The sequence below is a fragment of the Pseudopodoces humilis genome, chromosome 27 (genome assembly GCF_049639895.1).
Source record: "Pseudopodoces humilis isolate 2021_Gansu_Grassland_sample_001 chromosome 27, ASM4963989v1, whole genome shotgun sequence".
In the NCBI taxonomy this organism is placed as follows: Eukaryota; Metazoa; Chordata; class Aves; order Passeriformes; family Paridae; genus Pseudopodoces; species Pseudopodoces humilis.
Genome location: NC_142226.1, coordinates 4,499,264 through 4,519,451, shown reverse-complemented (window position 1 = coordinate 4,519,451; position 20,188 = coordinate 4,499,264). Strand labels below are relative to the sequence as shown.

The 20,188-nt window shown below is 51.6% G+C and overlaps 2 protein-coding genes across 2 annotated transcripts; one reads left to right on the top strand and one right to left on the bottom strand.

The window, feature by feature from the left end:
- The first annotated feature begins 9 nt into the window (after nt 1-9).
- HDAC1 (histone deacetylase 1) lies at nt 10-13,705 on the top strand. Its single transcript, XM_005529760.3, has 14 exons — nt 10-106; nt 3,247-3,359; nt 3,739-3,856; nt 5,082-5,156; nt 6,171-6,309; nt 6,797-6,938; nt 7,768-7,860; nt 8,133-8,241; nt 8,334-8,474; nt 8,635-8,743; nt 8,829-8,959; nt 9,673-9,819; nt 9,909-9,963; nt 10,241-13,705. The coding sequence occupies exons 1-14, from the start codon at nt 58-60 to the stop codon at nt 10,266-10,268; spliced, it is 1,449 nt and encodes a 482-aa protein (XP_005529817.1). The 5' UTR covers nt 10-57; the 3' UTR covers nt 10,269-13,705.
- On the bottom strand, nt 13,563-15,770 carry MARCKSL1 (MARCKS like 1). The gene is made up of 2 exons (XM_005529828.3): nt 15,641-15,770; nt 13,563-15,034 (listed from the first exon to the last, which is right to left on the bottom strand). The coding sequence occupies exons 1-2, from the start codon at nt 15,701-15,703 to the stop codon at nt 14,462-14,464; spliced, it is 636 nt and encodes a 211-aa protein (XP_005529885.1). The 5' UTR covers nt 15,704-15,770; the 3' UTR covers nt 13,563-14,461.
- Nucleotides 15,771-20,188: the final 4,418 nt, after the last annotated feature.

Genomic DNA, 20,188 nt, shown 5'->3' with positions numbered 1-20,188 from the left:
GCAGGGTTGGTTGCGCCGGGCGGCGGCGGGTCGGGCGCTGTGAGGGGAGGCAGGAAAATGGCGCTGACGCAGGGCACGAAGCGCAAAGTCTGCTACTACTACGATGGTGAGGGGCTGCGTGCACCCGCCGGGACCGCCGGGGCGCGGAGGAGCCGTCCCGGGGTGGGGGGCATCGGGGACGGGGGGGGAGGGGAGGAGGCGGGGTTGAGGGGAGGGGGCGAGGGCTGAGGGGAGAATGGGATGGAATGGAGATTACTGGGGGTGGGGGTGAGGGGGCACCGGGGGGTCACTGGGGAGAGGGGTGGGGTTGTCTGTGGGGGTCATGGGGGTCACTGAGGGAGGATGGGGGTGCTGGGGATGGGGTGAGAGGTTGGCAGTGGGGGATCATTGAAGGATATGGAGGTGGGGAGGATTTTAAAGGTTGTGGGGGGTCACTGGGGGCGGCAGGGAGGGATACTGGGGGCACTGGTGGACAGGGGCAAGCAGGGCATGGGGCTCATGGATTGTGTGGGGTTTTTATGGGGTTGAGTGGCATAGGAAGCATGTGGGTGGGCATGGAGGGGTATGGGGGACACTGGAGGGGAGAATGGGAAGAGTAGGGGGAAATCAGAGGGGTGGAATGGGATGGGGAAATGGGGAGATCTGGGGTTTAGGGAAAGGCTGGGAAGGGTCCGGGATGGTGACAGGGGCACAGGGCCAGGAGAGGCTTTGGATGCTGTGATGCTGGAGAAGGATTTTGGGGAGCTCTGGAGGAGGTGCTGCACGGGCTCTGAGGAGGAAGAGGCACTGCTGGGACAGTCCTTTGGTGTCAGGAGGGAACAAAAAGGCTCTGGGAGCCAGGGTGGCTGCGTGGCTGTTTGCACGGAGCTCCTGTCCAGGAGCATCCTTCACTTCTGGCTCTGGATCGTGGATTGTGGAGTGACTCCTTGTGGTTCTGCCTCTGGGGCTGCGTCACCATCCCTGTGGAGCAGGGAAGGAACAGGGTGGCCAAATCCTTCTCTGGGGCTTCCAGAAAATCCTAGTCCTGCCCCTCTCCCTTTCCCTTTAGAGGGCTGGCTCGGTGCCCTGGCTGGTTTTTCACAGGCTCTGTGCTCACCTCGTATGAGAGGTGTTTTGAAATTCTCTGTTCCATCACGGGTTTTAGCCTGAAATCAAATAAAAACTTGTTCTTGCTACTTTTTCCCTCTCAAAGGATGTGCCCAGTGCTGGAGCAGTGTAGGAGGCTCTTCCAAATCCTGTGCTGAGGGCTTTTTTTTCCCCCACTAAGAATGTGAAGTTTTTTACCTCAAATGTGAGGTTTTCAGTCCTGTTGGGTTATAATTTTTAAAGGCACTTAATTATATCTGAAATATGAAATAAGCAGTTGTTTTGTTTGAAATGCTGCTGCCCTGCAGGTCTTTGCTGCACAGGAATTTCACAAATTTGGGTTCCGTGCTCTGTGGTGGGGTTTTAGTGCCTTTTTTAAAAGATTTTTTTTTTTTTTCTTTTCCACTGTTATTTTCTGAGCAGCTCTCAAACATCCACAGCTGAGGGGTAAAAAGCTGCATTTACTGGGAGGAAATAAATAATTTGTTGATTTGAACCTTTTATTTTCCACGCTGGGAAGTTGAATCAGCCCTGGAATGTGGGAATTCCCTGAATTTGATGGGATGAAGGAATTGGGGATGGTATCCAAAGGGTCCTTTATGGAATCCCGAGGGCCTGTGGAAAGGTTTGGATGGGATTTCTCCATTCAGAGCTCCCTGTGGAGGGATTTGTTTAACCCCAGCAGAGCCTGCTAAGTTCACACTCCTTAATCTGCTGTGACGTCCAGGAGCAGCTGAGCTCATCCCTGGATCCACAGGGCTTGGGATGTGCTCAGCACAGGGAACAGGAGCTCAGGGTTGGCCCAGAGCATTCCCTGGACAGCTGATGGTGACTTCTAAAAAGCTTCACAGAATTCTGTGCTTGTATTTTTTAGGCAGAGCCTCAAATATCTCTTCCAAGATCCCCAAACCTTGACTTAGAGGTAGTAAAATACATCCCCAAAACTGCCAGGATGCTTACCCCAGGAAAACACCGGCAGGGATTTCCAAAATTTCAGAAAATAGAATTATTTTCAGTGAAAAGAACCCGTATTGGACTGAAAATAATTCTATTTACTGAAAGAACATTCCCCCAGAGCTCCACAGACAGTAAATTCCAGCAGCAGACTTGCCTGGATGTGGGATTTGCACCTCTGGCATCTCTTTTTCCTACCTGAAAATAGATCCGTGTCCACAGGAAGAAAAACTGCTTCTGCAGAAGGTGGGGAGTGGTGATGAAATATTAATTCTCCCTTCTGAGTCACCCAGCCAGACCGGATTGGATCTCCTGCTTCCCAAAAGGATCAGGAGTTGTTCAACCCCAGGAACAACTTGGTCTGGTTTCCCAGGAAAATGATGCTTGGGAGAGATTCCTGCTCCCTGCAGCCAAATCAGGCAGCAGGCAGAAATCTGAAAGTGAAATTCCTGTAAATTTCAGGGAAATGAGTCCCCCTGGGAAAGGAACCCAGTTAGAAGTGAAGTGTGAGCTCAGTTTGGAGGAGAAAATCCTTGTGGGGAGGTGACTTTGTTCCCCTGGTCCCATAAAATAATTCCTGGGGGGTGGCTGGAAAGGCCTGGGAATCCTCTGGAGGATTTCAAGGAATAAAAAAGGGTGAAAACAACCATGGAGCTGTAAAAGCAGAGCTGGGTGGTGTTTGCTGAGTTCAGAGTTCCCTGGATCCCATTTCCCTTGGGTAAACAGGAGGAAAGTGAGGCAGAGGCCGGGTGTTCCTGGGCTGAGTCACTGTCTGAGCCGGGATTAACTCCCGTGGCCCCTGGGAATCCTGCTCCCAGCACTCCCTGAAACCTGGGAGAGATTCCTGGCACTGAGCCCAGAGCTCCTCTGGCCCAAAAACCTTGGAGATTCTTCCTCTGCATTGACAGAACCATGGAATGGTTTGGGTTGGAAGATGATCCAGCACTAATGATCCAATTCCAGCTCCTTTCCAAGGGCAGGGACACATTCCACTGATGGCAGTGTGATGGTGGCATTCCAAATTCCCTGTCTCCCCTTCCCTGAGCTTCCAAACTTCTGTCTTTATTTGAGGATGAACCCTGAATCCATGGATTTCCCTGTGCCAGGAGGTGGGAGATCCCACCCACTGCTGGAGGAGAAATAAATCCCAGAGGAGCTGATGGGTCCCTCTCCAGGAATTGATGATCACCTCCTTTCTGCTTCCAGGGGATGTTGGGAATTATTATTATGGCCAAGGACATCCCATGAAACCCCACAGGATCCGCATGACCCACAACCTCCTGCTCAACTATGGGCTCTACAGGAAGATGGAGATCTATGTAAGTGTGGCATTATTAAATGTCATAATTGATGTTTCACTCTTTAATTGTGGAGCTTTTCCCTGAGAGGAGAGGAATAAACCCCAGTCAGTTGTGTTGATGCATTCCTGGTTTTTTCTCAGTGTTGAAGTGAGGGGTTCTATGCTTCAGAGAGGCTTTGGAGACTGGAAAACTGTTTTTTATCCTTGAAATTAAATTTATTTCCACGTCTGCATATGTAACTTGCCAACAGTGCCACTCTTGCCTTTCAAATTCAGTTTTTCTTATTTAACGCTGCTGATTTGATACTCTTCTCAGTTCCTGGGGGTAAATCTGGGATTTGGGAATTAGGGAGGGGAGGAATTCCAGAGCAATCCTTGCTGTGTTGCTGTCCTTGCAGCGTCCTCACAAAGCCAATGCAGAGGAGATGACCAAGTACCACAGCGACGATTACATCAAATTCCTGAGGTCCATCCGCCCTGACAACATGTCTGAGTACAGCAAGCAGATGCAAAGATGTGAGTGATGCTGCAGCTGAAAATCTGGGATCTGGGAATCCTAGCCCAGCTCCAGAAGTTTGGGATAAACTTCTATCAGTTGTCATTCTCTTGACTTTGCTTTTGATTTTTCTGGTGAATAAAGCATTTTAAAAACAGGTCCCTCTCTCAAGCTAAAGGAGCTGGGGGAAATCCTTTGAGCTGGTTGTATTTTGGGTTTTTCTTGTTGCCTAAATTCGCTTCCTGGCTTGGAGATGACAGAGCTACTCCATTTCTGACCTGTGTGGATTTTGTGTTAATGCTCATCTTCAACCAGAAGAGCTGGGGCATTTAAAACCAGCAAATTTAGAAACCCCAACTCCTCGATTCTGCCCCAAATCTGAAGGATTTTCAGGGCAAGTTTGAGATACTCATCAATACCCAATGATTTTGTAGGTTAATTGTGAGCTGATGTCTTGTTCCAACCTCTCCAGTCCATGGAAAGGTTCTTTAATGGTACAAAAACCTGGATTTGTTGTCTCAGCCACTCTGAGCTGATGTTTTTTTGGCAAAGTAGATTTCTAACAAGTCCAGACAACCAGTGGGAAGTGCTCAAGCTTCATTCAAACAACATTTTACTCTTGGAAACCACCATGAGCTGAAGGGGACAGATATTTCTGCATGAGGTTCATGATTTCAAACACACTGAAAGCCTCCCCCCAGTCCATGATATTCTTTAATCCACCAAATGACATCCAGCAAAGTGCATTTTATACCCAAACTGACCTGTTTACCCCTGGAGCAGCCACAGCTCATGAACACTCTGCTCTCTCTGCTGCTCAGTGTTTTCTGCATTGTGTTTTATTCCTGAAAAAGCCAAAATATGAAAATTATATATGCAAAGGACAGAGCTTTTCTTCAACAAAACCTGCTGGAAAGGGAATGAACAGTTTCCATTTTTGCATGCCAGACTTGGGCAGAATAAACCAAAGGGCCTGAAGTTTAATTTCTTGTAATGAGTGACTATTTTTAATAGTGGAATTAATTACAGTAAAAATTTATTGAGGCTAAAACTCCAGTTGTGCTGAAAACTGTGTGATTTGAAGTGAAAGGAGTGTGCAAAGTGTCAGCCACACATTTCTATTTTATCATTTGATCACAGCATTTTGTTTAACCCTTTTGGCCACTTTTCAAACCCAAATGGTGGTGTAAGATTTGGATTTTATTTCTGCTTTTATTTTAATGACTCTTTTCCATTCTCTTCCAGTTAATGTTGGGGAGGATTGCCCTGTGTTTGATGGGCTCTTTGAGTTCTGTCAGCTCTCTGCTGGAGGCTCTGTTGGTAAGATCACAAATCCTGTGTATTTTTTATTGTGTTTTATGTCATTCTGTCTCTGTGAACCCATTGCTGATTTAATAATTAAATCCAGATTTTCTCCAAGCTTTGCCTGTTGAATCCCTTTCCATTTGTTAATCACTGATTTGGGTTATCTCACTGAATGGCTCTGTAACATCACCAGTGACAGAGTTAAAACAAAACCACAACAGCATGGTTGAATAAAAAAAAAAAAATCAACCTGAGCTTTACATTAAAATAAAAGTTGTACAAGTCTCACTCTGGGCTGGCACAACTTGGAAAGGAAAGACCAGGCTGGCTTAGCTGCTGTTTTTAAAAGAACACAACTCTGGATGTGAAGCAAAGCAGAAACTGAAAGGTTTGAGAGCTGGAACATCAAAATGTTTTTTATTTTCTCAAAATTCACAGCAGAACTGCTGGGGAGTTGTTTATGTGCACAAAGCCTGAGAGCTTTGTGGCTGCTGCTGCCACAATGACACCTCCAGTCTGTATTTCCTGTGCCAGCAGCACCCCAGCACTGACTGCAGCAGTTTTTGAAGCAGCTCTGTGCTCTCTCTGCTCCCAGAGCTGGAGAATTCCACAGAATTTATAATTTATTTGGATCCTGGGAGATTCCAGAATGTGCAGAAAGTTGATGGAAGGGGCTGGGGGAGGAGAACTTCCTTTGCCTGGATGCATTTTCACTCAATGACCTGAATATATCTCAGCTAAAAGCTTGATTTGTTCAGGGCTCTGAGAAATCCAGCTCGTCTCCAGTGTGACACCAGCTGGGTGCTGGGCTCTACTCTGTGGAGATTTTTCTGCTCTGAGGCAAAAATTGGAAGGGATGTGAAGTATTTCCCATTTTCCCTTGGTGTGTGGGGAAATTCAGAGTCAAACCCTTGAGCTGGAGCTTTGTGGAGCCCCCAAAAAACCCCAGGGAGGAGCTGGAGCTTCACCTCAGCCTCTGGCCCAGGGTTTTCACTCCTGTTTTAAACTCTGTGTGATTTTCTCCCCCAGCCAGTGCTGTGAAGCTGAACAAGCAGCAGACGGACATCGCAGTGAACTGGGCAGGAGGTCTCCACCACGCCAAAAAATCAGAAGCTTCTGGTTTCTGCTACGTCAACGACATCGTCCTGGCCATCCTGGAGCTTCTCAAGTATGGGCAGCACCACTGGCTCCTCTTCCTCACTGCTTTCTCCTCAGGATTTTTATTTTATTCCCTATTTTTTCCCCAGCAGAGCTGATTTTTTGGGCTCTGCCCCCCTCTCTCCCCAAAGGGATTTGTCCAGCAGGAGGCAGAGGATTTTTGGAGCTTTTTGGGTGTTACATTTTTTGCTGCTGTTCTTTGTCCCTCCCCTGTGCCACCCACCCATGGCTGTGTGACAGCTTCTGGCTCCAGGCAGACCTCACTGGGGGAGGCTTGGGCATAAAAATGCACTTTATTGGCTAAATCTGACCAAACTGAGCTGAATCTGAAACAAACTCAGCAGCAGAAGTCACTTTTTTTCTGTTCCACTGCTGTCCCTTTCCCGCAGCTCCTTCCCCTGTAAATCCTGGCCTGAATTCCATGCTCTCCTCCCAGTTTCCTCTGCTCTGGAGGCAGTTTTTCCTTGGCATAAATGCAATATTCTGATTTTTTCCAGGTACCACCAGCGGGTGCTGTACATTGACATCGACATCCACCACGGGGATGGGGTGGAGGAGGCTTTTTACACCACAGACCGAGTCATGACCGTGTCCTTCCATAAATATGGAGAATATTTCCCAGGAACTGGGGACCTGAGGGTGAGAGCCAAAAAAATTCCCAAGAAATTTGGGTTTTTCCCATCTTTCCTGGCTGTCCCTGCTCAGTGGGCAGAGGTTTGGATGGGGAGGCTCCCTGATCGTTTATTAAACCCAAATCTTTGCTCTCAGTCTCTCTCTTGGTGGGGTTGTGCTCACAAAAAATGACTCTGAAGGTGACATTTTGGTGACAAAATTCGGTGACACAAGCTCTTGGGTGAAGGTTTGTGAGGGAGTGGATTTTTATTGGCTTTTCCTGCAGTGCCTCAGTTCTGTGTCACTCAAAGTGTCACCTTGTGACATTGCCAGAACTTCTGTTCTCTGGGGTGAAAGGTTCTTTACTTATTTTTATGGGATTTTTATAGAAACTGGTTTTTTTTTATATCTAAATCCTCTCATCTTTCACTTGGGATTTGTATTTTTTTTCAGCCCTGCCAAGAGCTTGGTGCTGGTGTGGTATAAATGCAATAACTATTTTTAATAAACTGCTTCGAGCGATAAAATAAATGTTCTTTTTAATAAATGATTAAAAAAAATGTTTCTTTTATCACTGTGAGTGATAAAAGAAATGTTAAAATACATATTAGTTTAGAGGAGAATATTTTATTTTTATTTTAAAGTAGAATTTGCTGACTGAATAGATTCAGTGAGTGGTCTGGCCCGCCTGGGCCACTGCTGTGCATCTCCACAGTAAATCATTAATATTTATTAATATTGTTAAATATCTCCTCTAGCTTAATATCTGGATTAGACTGGAATCCAAGCTTCCTTTCCCAGTTTGGAGCAGAATTTGGATTTCTGGTGAGCTCTGTTCTCCTTTCTCACCCCACAGGACATTGGGGCAGGCAAAGGGAAGTACTACGCTGTCAATTACCCGCTGCGGGACGGCATCGACGACGAGTCCTACGAAGCCATTTTCAAGCCTGTGAGTGAAGCCTCCTCTGCTCAGGGATCCTCTGTGGCTCCCTCTTTGTCCTTGGGGCCGTTCTTTGGGGGATTGGATTGAGTTTTTCCTGTGACAAGGCTCACCAAGGGCTCTGTTCCCCCCGAACAATGTGGGCCTGTGCGGGAGCTCCTCGGTGTGAGAGCCCCAGTGTTAGCAGGGCAGCTGTGGGGATGGCTTCACGTGCCTGGCTGTCACTGTGCTGCGGTGACAGTGGCCTGTGGGCAGGGGGTGACAAGGCTTTTGTTGTTTAGGTGATCTCCAAAGTGATGGAGACGTTCCAGCCCAGCGCCGTTGTCCTGCAGTGCGGCTCCGATTCCCTGTCTGGGGACAGGTTGGGCTGCTTCAACCTGACCATCAAAGGTGGGAGCTGAACTGCCACAGGCACAGCAGGAGCTTCCATGGAAAAGTTGGGATTTATGGAATGAGTGGGACCTTTTTTTTTTGTCCTGCAGGCCATGCCAAGTGCGTGGAGTTTGTGAAGAGCTTTAACCTGCCCATGCTGATGCTGGGAGGAGGGGGGTACACGATCCGCAACGTGGCCCGCTGCTGGACCTACGAGACTGCTGTGGCTTTGGACACTGAGATCCCCAATGGTAATTCCCCCCTGGAGCCCTGAGGAGCAGTGATATCCCACTAAGAGCTCAGGGAAATGGTGCTGCTGGGCTTCTCTTACCTCTGGATGATCCCTTGTGGATGCCCCGAGTGCTGCTCCTGCCTCTAATTTGGTGTTAATTACCATTAATTTCCCCCCAGAACTTCCATACAACGACTACTTTGAGTACTTTGGGCCAGACTTCAAGCTCCACATCAGCCCCTCCAACATGACCAACCAGAACACCAACGAATACCTGGAGAAAATCAAGTGGGTGTTGGAATGACCCTTCCACGGGGGCTGGTGGCCTTGGGTGGCCCCTGGTGACAAAGTGTCCTTCCCTGGCTGGCTCTAGGCAGCGGCTCTTCGAGAACCTGAGGATGCTCCCTCACGCTCCCGGGGTCCAGATGCAGCCAATTCCTGAGGATGCTATCCAGGAGGACAGTGGGGATGAGGAGGAGGACGATCCTGAGAAACGCATTTCCAGTAGGTGCTGGGAATTGAATTCTGCTGGGAATTCTGCTGGGAGAAGCCCAAAGCCGAGCGGGATCCATGAGCTCTTCATGAGGATGCAGGGTTTAGATCCAATTCTGACTCCAGGATTTATTCCCCTTGGTTTGTGGGGACATCCAAAGTCAAACCCTTGGGCTTGGAACTTTGTGGAGCCCCCAGAATCCCCGGGGAGGGGCTGGAGCTTCACCTCAGGCTCTGCCCCAGGGTTTGACCTCTCTGATTTGAGTCCATTCCCACCTCCCTGCTGGGATTTTATAGGACAAAGCACTGCAGGATCTCTCCTGCCAGCTGATTTCCATAACGGGAAGAACTTTGGTTTTCAAGGGAGAATTCCAGGAGTTGCTGAGTGCTGGGACAGAATCCTTGGCAGAATCCTGGGTGTGATCCCAGCAGTGGAAAATGGAATTTTCTATCCAGCTTGGCCCTTGGGATCTGGCAGACAGATTTGGCAGTGGGAGGCTGGTTCTAAACCTGCTGTCAGGTCTAGACATCCCACTGTGCCTAATCCAAATTGTCCCTGTGATCTTGGAGCACTTGGGATGAGTTCAAAGATGCAGCAGGTACCAAAATAAAGCGTTTTTATCACGGCCTAATCCTGATTTATGTCAGCTCCGCTCAGAGAATTAATCCTGGGAGCCTCCTGATTTTGAAAATCTGCTCAGCCAAGCTCTGTCCTCTCCCCTCAGTCCGAAATTCCAACAAGAGAATATCCTGCGATGAGGAATTCTCCGACTCCGAGGACGAGGGCGAGGGAGGGCGCAAAAACGTCGCCAACTTCAAGAAAGCCAAACGTGTGAAAGCAGAGGAGGAGAAGGAGGAAGAGGAGAAGAAAGGTGAGAGCAGCAGAGCTGGCACCACCTGCAATTCTCCTTTCCTCCTGCACTGCTGTGTGTCTTTAATTTTATTTTATTTTTTTTTCCAGATGAGAAAGAAGAGGAAAAAGTAAAAGAGGAAAAAGCAGCAGCAGAACCCAAAGGGTGAGCCTGGCTCCTGCCTGTGCCCAGCAGGGTTTGGGAGGGTTGAGGTGACAATTTGGGTGGCACTTTGGGTGGATTTGTCACAGGTTCCTCATTGGAAGAAGCTTGCAGGTGTTGAGAGGGCTAAAAAATCAAAACACTGCTCTTTCCTTCAGCAATATATTAAATTTTAGCTGAAAATGAACCAGATAAGCAACATTTTTAAGCCTTGTTGTTAGATTCAAACCCAAATCGTTGATTTAAACCAAAATCCTATTTTTTTTTTTTGCTTCCCCAGGGTGAAGGAAGAAACAAAATCCACTTGAGTTGTCTGCAGCTGCCCAGGTGTTGTCGTAGGTTTAGCTCCTGGGTTGCCTCCTCCCCACAGGATTTCTATTTTATATATGTTTTCTGTATATATTTCTATATAATTGTATAAATGACTGGAGAACTGTAAATTATTCCTTGCTGCACTCCACTGGGAGCAGGCAGGGGAGGATTCAGCTGAGCAGCCCAGGTTTGGTGTCTGGGGGAAGTTTCACCCTTTGCCTTCCACTGCCCCTCCTTGGTGTGGCTCTAAAAACACAAAAATCACTTCCTTGCCTTTGCTCTCTCCTCTGAAATAACCTTGGAAAAGAATAATTTAAGTAGAAGTAGTGTCTGCATTTCAGGTTAGGTGGAAAGATGGCCATCAATTCTTGGTTTTCCTCGATTTTATTTTTTTTTTTTTGGTGTTGTTTTTAATGGGAGAATTCCCAAACAAAGCTGGGAGAGACCTTTGGGGTCTTCAGTTGGATTCCACCACAAAAAAACAAAAACCTGTGAGCTGGTGCCACTTCTCAGGGTCTAAATTGTGCAGTTCTTGAACAGAGTTGGCTCCTCCCTGCAGCAAACTTGGGGAAAGAGACGAAGCAGCTGAAAAGAAACCTGAAAAGTCCTTTTTTATTACTTTTTTTGGCTTTTTTTTTTTTTTTTTAATGAATCAGCCCCAGAGCCCAGATCTGGAAAATGTAAAATTAAAATCACCTTTAGGGGGTGATTCATTTTTCCAAGATCTCCTGGATCCAGGGAGTGTGGCAGGGAGGAAAGGGATTTTTTTTGCTGGTTTTTGATGCCCCTCTCTGTGTGGGGACAGAATTCCTCCCCTTTGGCTCCACTTTTCTGCTGAAACCCCAGAAATCCCCTCAAAGAACCCAGCTGACAGCTTTTCTTCATGTGTATCCCTAAAAAAAAAAAAAACCAAGTTTTTCCTTATTTTTAAGCCAAGTTTTCCAACTGGATTTCCTTCCCAAGGCCAGTAAATTCCAACCTTTTTATCCTGAGGGAACAGCAGATGGGGCTCTGAGCTTTTTTACAGCTCCTCTCCCTCCTCCCACACCTCCTCACCCCCAGATCTCTTTTGTGACCTTTTACCTCTCCTTTTCTACAACCGAGAGAAGGAAAAATAAAACTTTTTTTTTTAAATTTTTTTTTTGGAGGGGAGAAATTCGGATTTTTTTAAATTTTTTATTATTTTTTTTTCTCCAGGCAGTTCCCACTCGCTGCTCTCCTTTCTCAGGGGGAATCCCTCTGGAATTCCAGAGGCTCTGCACCCTCCCATGGGAGCACTGCTGAGGCTTTCAACTCCAATAATGCTGCTAAAACTTCACACAGGTTTTTCAAAGGGTTTATTTTTTTAATTCCTTATTTTTTTTCCCCCCCCCTCCCTTTTTTTTTTTTCCCCCCTCACCGTGGAGTTTTTTTAGTATCTTTGAGTGAGGTTTTCACTCTGATTTTCAGTGTTTTTATGTGAAACAAGAGAGAGATCAGTGTAACTTTGTGTCTGGGGAATGTGGGAGGGACAGGAGGGGAGGGGAAAAAATCTATTGTGGTTTTTTAAAGATGCGTTTATTTTGAATTTTCAGAACCTTTGTAATAAAACTGCTCCATTTCTATTGCTGGTGTGAGCCTGGTCTGCTTTTTTGCTCAATTAATTCATTTTCAGAGCTGTGCTTGGATCTAATGGATAAAAAAAAAATTAGAGGTGGAATTAGGATTTGGGAAGAAAAACGAGGCATTAATTCCTTTCTTCTTTCAGGTTTAATTCCATCCACCAAAACATTTATTTATTTCTCCTCCACCTGAATCTCTTTTGTTAATGGTTATTTCCTTTGTCAATTATTTGGGTTTTTTGTTTGTTTGTTTTCTTTGTTTTTTGGGGGATTTTTTTTTTGCCTTGAGATTCTCAAAGGAGCTCAAACGTGATGGGTTTTGGGGATTATTTTTTGTTTTCCTCACAGCTTCACCTGTTTGATTTTATTCCCAAACTCCAGCTGGGTTCTCATCCCTGATCCCGTTTGGTTTCCTGCTTGGAGCGGAGCAGTTTGGGAATAATCAAGTGATGGACTTAATTCACCTTTGGGTTTGATTTTAGTGGTTTTATCCAGAATCTGAGAGGATGAAAATTCCTTAACTGAATTAGGAGCAGCTCCATTGTGGAGCTGAGTGCTGATCACACCTGAAATGGCCACAAAACCCCAAATCTGCTCTTTTTGGAGTGAAAAAATAAAGCAGCTTTGTGTGGGCTCAGTGGACTTTGGGTGCTGAACAGCCCCGGGAAGGCTCCATCCTCCCTCCCACCATTAAATCCTCCCCTTTTTGGAACAAAACCCCTGGAATTTGAATGGAATCACCATTGAATTCCCCCTTCCCGAGCCCTTCCCTTTTCCAGGATTTCTAAAATGGCTGCCAGGCTGCGGCTCCGCCAGATGCTCCCAAATCCCACTTTTCCTTCAAAATTGGGTAAAAAAAAGCCATTTATTTCACCCCTCTGCTCGAAGAAATGAATCCACTTGGGAGACAAATCCCTGATTTTGGCTTTCTTGCGTAAAACATGGAATTTTTTGGGTATTCCCACCTACCTGAAGGCTCGGGAAGAGCCTGGATGCTCCTTGCCCTTGCCAGGGTGGTGCCTGTTGGGCAAACAATGCTTTAGGTTTTATTTTATATTATTTATATTATTCATTTTATTACTTTTCTATTATTTTTGCTCTTCTCCAGCCAAAACAGCAGGAGCAGGTGGAACTGGGCAAACTGGGAGCCGAGGTGGGAACTGGGAGCAAGGCCATGAAATGGAGGAGCTGCCAGGAGCATTTTCCAGGGATCTCCTGGGGAAAATCCACCCCGATCCATCCGGGAAAAGCCATCCCGGTGCAGGTGACAGGAGCAGGGATAGAGGCTCCATTGTCGCCTCCTTTTCCCTTTGTTCAGGAAATCTTTGCTGCCAGCCCTCGCCTTTTGTGCTCCTTTCAGCCCAGAGGAGCTAATCCCTCTCTCTAAAAAAAAAAAAAAAAACGATTTAAATTAAAATAAATCGGGAATTCCGCCTCATCCTAAACAAAATCCCGAGGGTTTTTCCAGCTTCCACAAGGGGGAAAGGCGGGATTGGGAAGAGAACGGGTCTGGAGCAGCGATGGCGAGGCGGGGATGGGGCTGGGCTGGGAAAGTCCTTTGTGGCCGGGGTTCTGCATCTGCTGCGAGTCAATTAACGGCGAGCGCTGATTAAACAGAGCAGCTGCTGGGCTAAATCAGCAACTGCCGTCTTCCTCCCCTGCCATCCAGGACAAGAAGGACTCCAGCTCTCCCATAAAGGGGTCACCATTTATTCCTTTCAAATGTTACAGCTTTTGTTCGGTGGTTTAGTTTGGGTTTGTCTTCTGGTTTTTGTTTTTTTTTTTGATTTTTTTTCTCTTTCTCTTTTTTTTTTTTTTACAAGTTAGAAAATTGCAAATCAAGCGGTTTTCTTGGCCATTAAAAAAATTATTTACAGAGGAAAAAAAAAAAAAAACAAACCAATGTTGGCTTCACATTATACAGCTGGTAGGGCCCCCTCTCTCCACCCCACACCCTAAAAGTTATCCCTTAAAGCAGAATTAAACACAGCGGACTTACAAGCTTTATAGTTTTAAGCCAATAGAAGACATTATAAAAAACTAACCAGATTAGCTTTTTTAAACCATCGATTTCTATATAAAAAAGCACGAAATACTTGAAATGAAAAGTCAGAACCAGGAATGTAAACTGAGAAATAAAGGAAAAAAAAAAAACCAACCGAAAAAACACAAAATAAAATAAAAATTCCATTGAACAGTCAGTGGGAGCGGGAGGAGAGGGGGACAGTCTGGAGAGATCCAGAGTGGGATTTGGGATCCGGGTTCTTACAAACTGTAAACTCCAGTGGTGTCCGGGACAAATCTTCCTCGCCAGCTTTCTTTTGTTTGTTTGTTTATTTTCTCCAAGGAATTCAGCTCAAACTACTCCAAGTGGCGGCGGCGGCGGTGGGAATCCAAACCAGCTTTTTTTTTTTTGATTTCTACCGGGAACGGGGAGCGCAATCCCTGCAGGGCGGGGTGTGCGGGAGGTGCTGTCAGTCCTAGGGGGGCCGGGGCGGTGCGGGCGAGTCCGTGGCGATCCGGGCTGGGGCGGGGAGGGTCGGGGGGCGGTGTGAGAGTCCCCGGTGAGGACGATGCCCGAGCGGCCTCTACTCTTCCTTCTGCTCCGCCGGGCTCGTTGTGGGCTCCGGCCCCGCGGTTTTCGAGGGCTCCTCGGGTTTGGCTGTGTCTCCTTGGCTCTCCCCTCCCTGCTGCTGCTGATTCTCCTCCTCCTGGCTCCCCGCGGCTTCTCCTCCATCCTTGGGCTCGGGCCCCTCGCCGCCCTCCCCGGGGCCGCTCTGCTCCTCCTCGGGGGGAGCCGAGGGCTGCAGCCCCCCCGGCGGGGTCTCCTCGCTCTTGCCCTGTTCCTCCGTGGGCGAGGAGCCGGAGGAGTCCCCGGCTTCCTTCTTGTTCTTGCGAAAGGAGATCCCGCTCAGCTTGAAGGATTTCTTGAAGGAGAACTTCTTCTTCTTCTTGGGGGCGTCCTTGGGGGCGGCGGCCCCTTCGGTTTTGGGGTCGCCGCCGTCGGCGGCGGCCGGGGCGGGCTCGATGGTGTCCGCACCGCCCGCTTCGCCCTCGCTCTCCTCCTTGGGGGGTTCCGCCGAGCCGTTCCCGTTCTGTGGGGCCACCTCGACCCCCACCTTGGGCGTCATGTCCCCGTTGTAGATGACATGGCCGTTCTCCTGCGGGGGGAGCGCGTTAGGCACCGCCGGGACCCCGCGCCCCCTCCCCAAAACCCCCCCCACGCCCTACAAAGGGCTCCCGGCCGGGAAAACGGGGGGCACCGAGCACGGGGGGGGGGGTCCGGATGGAGAAAAAGAGACGGGGGTGGGAGGAACCACGACGGGGAGAAGTGGGGTTTGCAGCCGGTGGAAACGGGGAACACCGGGCACAGAGCGGGGCTTCCCCGAGGGAAAGCAGCGCACGGGGGATGCCCAAGCAGAAAAAGGGGGTGCAGCGGGCCTGGGTGAGGGTCTCACGGGGGGATCCGCTGGGCTGGGGCGGGGGGGGGATAGCGCGTTACCACCGGGCGGGGCCCGCGCTCCACTCCCGGTACCGGGGCGCGGCGGCGGACGGGACCCGCCCGGTGCCGGGGGGAGCTCGGGGCGCGGCGCGGGCGGTGCCGCATCCCCCGGTGCCCCCCAGGGCAGGAGGGACCCCTCGGGGCAGGAAGCTTTCCCTCGGCTCCATCACCTCGCCCTCCCCGCCGCGCCTTTGTCCTCGCTGCCGCCCGCCCCGGCGGAGCGCACGGTGCCCCCCGGTTCCTCCCGGTTCCCCCCGGTACCCACCTGCCCGTTGGCCTTGGCGGTGTCGGGGTCGCCGCCCGCCGCCTTGGAGCCCTGGCTGCCCATGGTGCGGCCCTTGCGGAGGTGCCGGCCCCGCCGCGGCGGCTGCGCTGGGCGGGAGTGGGGCGAGCCCCCCGCCGGCCGCTGATAAAGCGAGGGGCGGGGGCGGGACGGGGCCGAGCCCGCCCCGGGGGCGGGGGGAACGCCATGGAGCCGCCGCCCCGGCCGGCACCGGGGGGGTTCTGGTGGCCGCCGAGCCCCCGAAGGTCGGGGAGGCTGCGGTGGGGTGAGGGGGGCACCCCCTTCCCTGGGTGGGGTCTCATGGCAGCTCCAACCGCACCCCCGGGCTGCTGCTCACCCATTCCTGACACCCTCAGGGTGCTGCTCCCCCCAACCCCAGAGCCCCTGGGTGCCTCTGCCCCATCACCAACACCCCTGCAGTGCCGCTGCCCCCAGCCCTGTCACCCTTGGGGTGCTGCTCACCCCATCCCTGTCACCCCCGCGAGGGTCCCGTGGTGTCCCTTGTCCCTTTTCCATCCCCCCCCAGGACTGTCCTGGTGCAGGTCAGGTGCAGTCCTGTCACCCCCCGGTCCTGCTCAGCCCAGGGTGCCTCATCCCGGGGTTTTTCTCGTTCCAGGCTCCTGCTCATTCCATCCCCACCATCCCCGGGGTGTCCTGCAGTGGGGACAGGCTGTGCCGTGTGTCACACCCCGGCTCCCTGCCCCGCTCAGCACCCTGGCACAAACTCAGGGAGTTTTTTTCCCTCTGGATGTTCCTCCTCTCTGATTTCCCAGAATAGGAGAACTGATGAGAAAGGAAAACGGGACTAAACTGATGGATTGCTGGTGCTGGCCTGCAGCATCCCTGCCAGCACCCAAACACAGCTGGATTTCACTGGGGGCTCCCAAAATCCAGAGATTTCCATGCCAGCCCAAGCCACCAACACCCCTGGAGGAAGCTCCCAAGTGCCACATCCTGAGCTCTGGAGTTTTCCAGGAATCCTGCTCCCACCAGAGCAGCTCCAGAGCCACCACGGGTGGCAGAACCCTCTGTCCCCAGCACCCAGCTGTGCCACGGAGCCCAGCAGCGTCCAAGGCCAAACTCCAAGGGGAAAACAATGTCCCGCTGTGTGTGCTGCACCAACAAGGTCATGTTTTGTCTCCGGCCTCCCTCCCTCCCCCCCTGCACATCAGCTCAGCCCCGTTAGAGTGAAATTGCTGTTAATTAAAACAGGCGGCATCTTCCTTATTGACTTTTGGGTGCCAGTTGATAAAAAGCCCTTGGACGGCTGCCGGGCGCTGCCGGCTTGGCCGTGAGGGCCGGAGTGTCCTGAGCAGCCACGGGAGTCGGGCAGGGAGTTCCCTGCTGGAAAACAGCAGTGCCAGGGAGGTTGTTGGGCTTGGGAAGACCCAGAGTCCAAGAGAGTGTGGAATTAGTGGACACACGAAGGTTGTTCCCAATCCCAGCCTTGGGAAATATCCAGGTCAAATCCACACTTCTCTTCCCGCCTACTGGGAGCAATTTTCAGCCTTTCTGCTGGAGGTCATTTCATCCTGGCTTTTCTCTTCAGGAACACAAACAGGCCTTGTGCTGCTGTCCCATCCCATCCCGTCCCATCCCATCCCATCCCATCCCATCCCATCCCATCCCCACCTCATCCAGCACTGGCTCTCGCAGCTCCCGTCCAAATCCATCCATCCACACGACAGCCCTGAGACATTCCCAGCTCTCATCCCAAAGCCACAAATGGGAATGGCACCAGCAGCTCATTCCCACTGGTCCATTCCCATTCCCACTGGCCCATTCCATTCCCACTGGCCCATTCCATTCCCACTGGCCCATTCCCATTCCCACTGGTCCATTCCATTCCCACTGGCCCATTCCCATTCCCACTGGTCCATTCCCATTCCCACTGGCCCATTCCCATTCCCACTGGCCCATTCCCATTCCCACTGGTCCATTCCCATTCCCACTGGCCCATTCCCATTCCCACTGGCCCATTCCATTCCCACTGGCCCATTCCATTCCCACTGGCCCATTCCCATTCCCACTGGCCCATTCCCATTCCCACTGGTCCATTCCATTCCCACTGGTCCATTCCCATTCCCACTGGCCCATTCCATTCCCACTGGCCCATTCCCATTCCCACTGGCCCATTCCCATTCCCACTGGCCCATTCCCATTCTCACTGGCCCATTCCCACTCCTGGGGGGCTCTGGGGGTGCTGGTAGCAGCCCCAGCGTGGCTCTGGCTGGGGGCACCTTCCCTGTGGAACTGGTGCTGGTGGGGTTTTCTGGGATACAAGAGGATTTATTGGGGTCAGGGCTGGGGTCAGCAGCCACCCCATGGACACTCCAAGGCTTTTCCATGTTTTGCCAGAAGGGATGAAGGATTTCACCCCACGCCTCTCCCAGAGCGCCAGGACACGGCCGTGGTGTGTAAAGGTAAACTGAGGCACGGCTGGGAAGCGCAAGAAGCAGAACTGGGGGGTGACAGTGACAGTGACAGCCCCCTCCCCAATCCAGGCCCTCCCAGCAGGAGTTTTTCCAGCAGCTCTCATCTCCGAGGAATCCCCGTCTCTCCCGGTCTCGGCTTTTCCTGCGACCCCTCTCCCGCAGCTGTGGTTATAAATAGCCGCGTTCCCCGTGAATTCCCGAGTGTGCCTTGTCTTCCACAGCACCTCCCTCCTTCCCTGCTCCTTCCCAGCATGGATCCGCTGCCTCTGGAGCTCCGTGGGGTGACCAGGGCTGTCCCCAGCCACATCCACAGCTTTCCCAGCTCCCAGCTCTTCCTCCTCCGTGTGTGGCTGGGGACTTGTGGTGACACCGGGGGTGTCAGGAACCAGAAATCGGTGAATTCCAGCACAACCCAAACACCATCCCAGCCCTCCCAGTGGAAACCAGTGGCCACCAGCAGCATGGTGGATGCCATCCCACCCTCCATCCCGCTGGAGCGGGGCAGGAGATGCTCTGGCTCTGTTTCCGGGAGCTTTGGAAGGGCTGGGAATTTGCAGGATCCCCGCAGACGGACAGATTACGCTCCGGCAGATGGACAGGCAGACAAATCTCTGCTGCTCCTGCCCGCCTGGCCGGGGGGACTCCAGATCCTTGCGGATGTTGTTTTCCACTTTCCAGACCTACTTAAAGCGCGGCTGATTATTAATTTATTGGGTGTTAAGCGCTGGGAGGCTGCGGGGCAGAGCAGGGAGCTCAGCTCCGGCACCACCGGGTTGGAGAGGGGCAGGAGGGACCGGGACCATCCCCAGGACCTCGCCCTGCCCTGCGTTCCCCCAGCCCTTAATGAGGAATTAAGGCAATTATTTATTCATGGACCCGGATCATCCGCTCCGGGATTTTACCCCGAGTTAAAGGGGCCTGGGAATAAAAACAGAGGGATTTCCACATTGATTTATAAATAGCAAGGGAATTAAGTAATTAGATCTCTCCAGGGAGAGAATTCCAGCAGGGAGAGTGCGGGGTTGGCCTGGATGGATGGTGAAGGCTTCTGCCACCATGGCAGTGATGGGGACAGCCCTTGGGGACAGCCCAGAGCTGCTTTAGGGTTTGGGGTCTGTCCTGTAGGGTCTGGGGGCTGTCCCTGTAGGGTCTGGGGGCTGTCCTGTGGGGTTTGGGGTCTGCCCTGTAGTGTCTGGGGTTTGCCCTGTAGGGTCTGGGGTCTGCCCCTGTGGGGTTTGGGGTCTGTCCTGTAGGGTCTGGGGGCTGTCCCTGTAGGGCCTGGGGGCTGTTCCTGTAGGGTCTGGGGGCTGCCCTGTAGGGTCTGGGGGCTGTCCCTGTAGGGTCTGGGGGCTGTCCCTATAGGGTCTGGGGGCTGTCCTGTAGGATTTGGGGCTGCCCTGTAGTGTCTGGGGTTTGCCCTGTAGGGTCTGGGGGCTGTCCCTGTAGGGTCTGGGGGTTGTTCCTGTGGGGTTTGGGGCTGCCCCTGTAGGGTCTGGGGGCTGTCACTGTGGGGTTTGGGGTCTGCCCTGTAGGGTCTGGGGTTTGCCCTGTAGGGTCTGGGGGCTGTCCCTGTAGGGTCTGGGGGCTGTTCCTGTGGGGTTTGGGGCTGCCCCTGTAGGGTCTGGGGGCTGTTCCTGTAGGGTTTGGGGGGGCTGCCCCTGTAGGGTCTGGGGGCTGTCCCTGTAGGGTCTGGGGGCTGTCCCTGTGGGGTTTGGGGCTGCCCCTGTAGGGTCTGGGGGCTGTTCCTGTGGGGTTTGGGGTCTGCCCTGTAGGGTCTGAGAGCTTCCCTGTAGGGTCTGGGGGCTGTCCCTGTAGGGCCTGGGGGCTGTCCCTTCCATGCTGCAGCATTTTGGCCTTCCCAGGACATGGCCACTCGCCTGGGGATGCTCTGGATGCTCATCCCACAGGGATTCAGGGTGAAGGGGCCGAGCTCCTTGAGCTGTGGCAGGAAAATCCTCCACGCTGGGGATTCCTGACGGGAACAAGGCCCAGCAGGAGGAGCAGGGAATCTCTCCCCTTTACCGAGCAGAAGTTGGGCACAGCCCGACTCAATCCCGAGTGATCTCTGACGTGCACCTGGGAAAAGGCTCCCGGA

Coding starts and splice junctions, on each gene's coding strand:
- HDAC1 (XM_005529760.3), top strand. CDS start 58: ATGGCGCTGACGCAGGGCACGAAGCGCAAAGTCTGCTACTACTACGAT. Junction 3,360..3,738: donor ACAGGAAGATGGAGATCTAT/GTAAGTGTGGCA, acceptor CTGTCCTTGCAG/CGTCCTCACAAAGCCAATGC. Junction 9,964..10,240: donor GCAGCAGCAGAACCCAAAGG/GTGAGCCTGGCT, acceptor TTGCTTCCCCAG/GGTGAAGGAAGAAACAAAAT.
- MARCKSL1 (XM_005529828.3), bottom strand. CDS start 15,703: ATGGGCAGCCAGGGCTCCAAGGCGGCGGGCGGCGACCCCGACACCGCC. Junction 15,035..15,640: donor CCGCCAAGGCCAACGGGCAG/GTGGGTACCGGG, acceptor CTCCCCCCGCAG/GAGAACGGCCATGTCATCTA.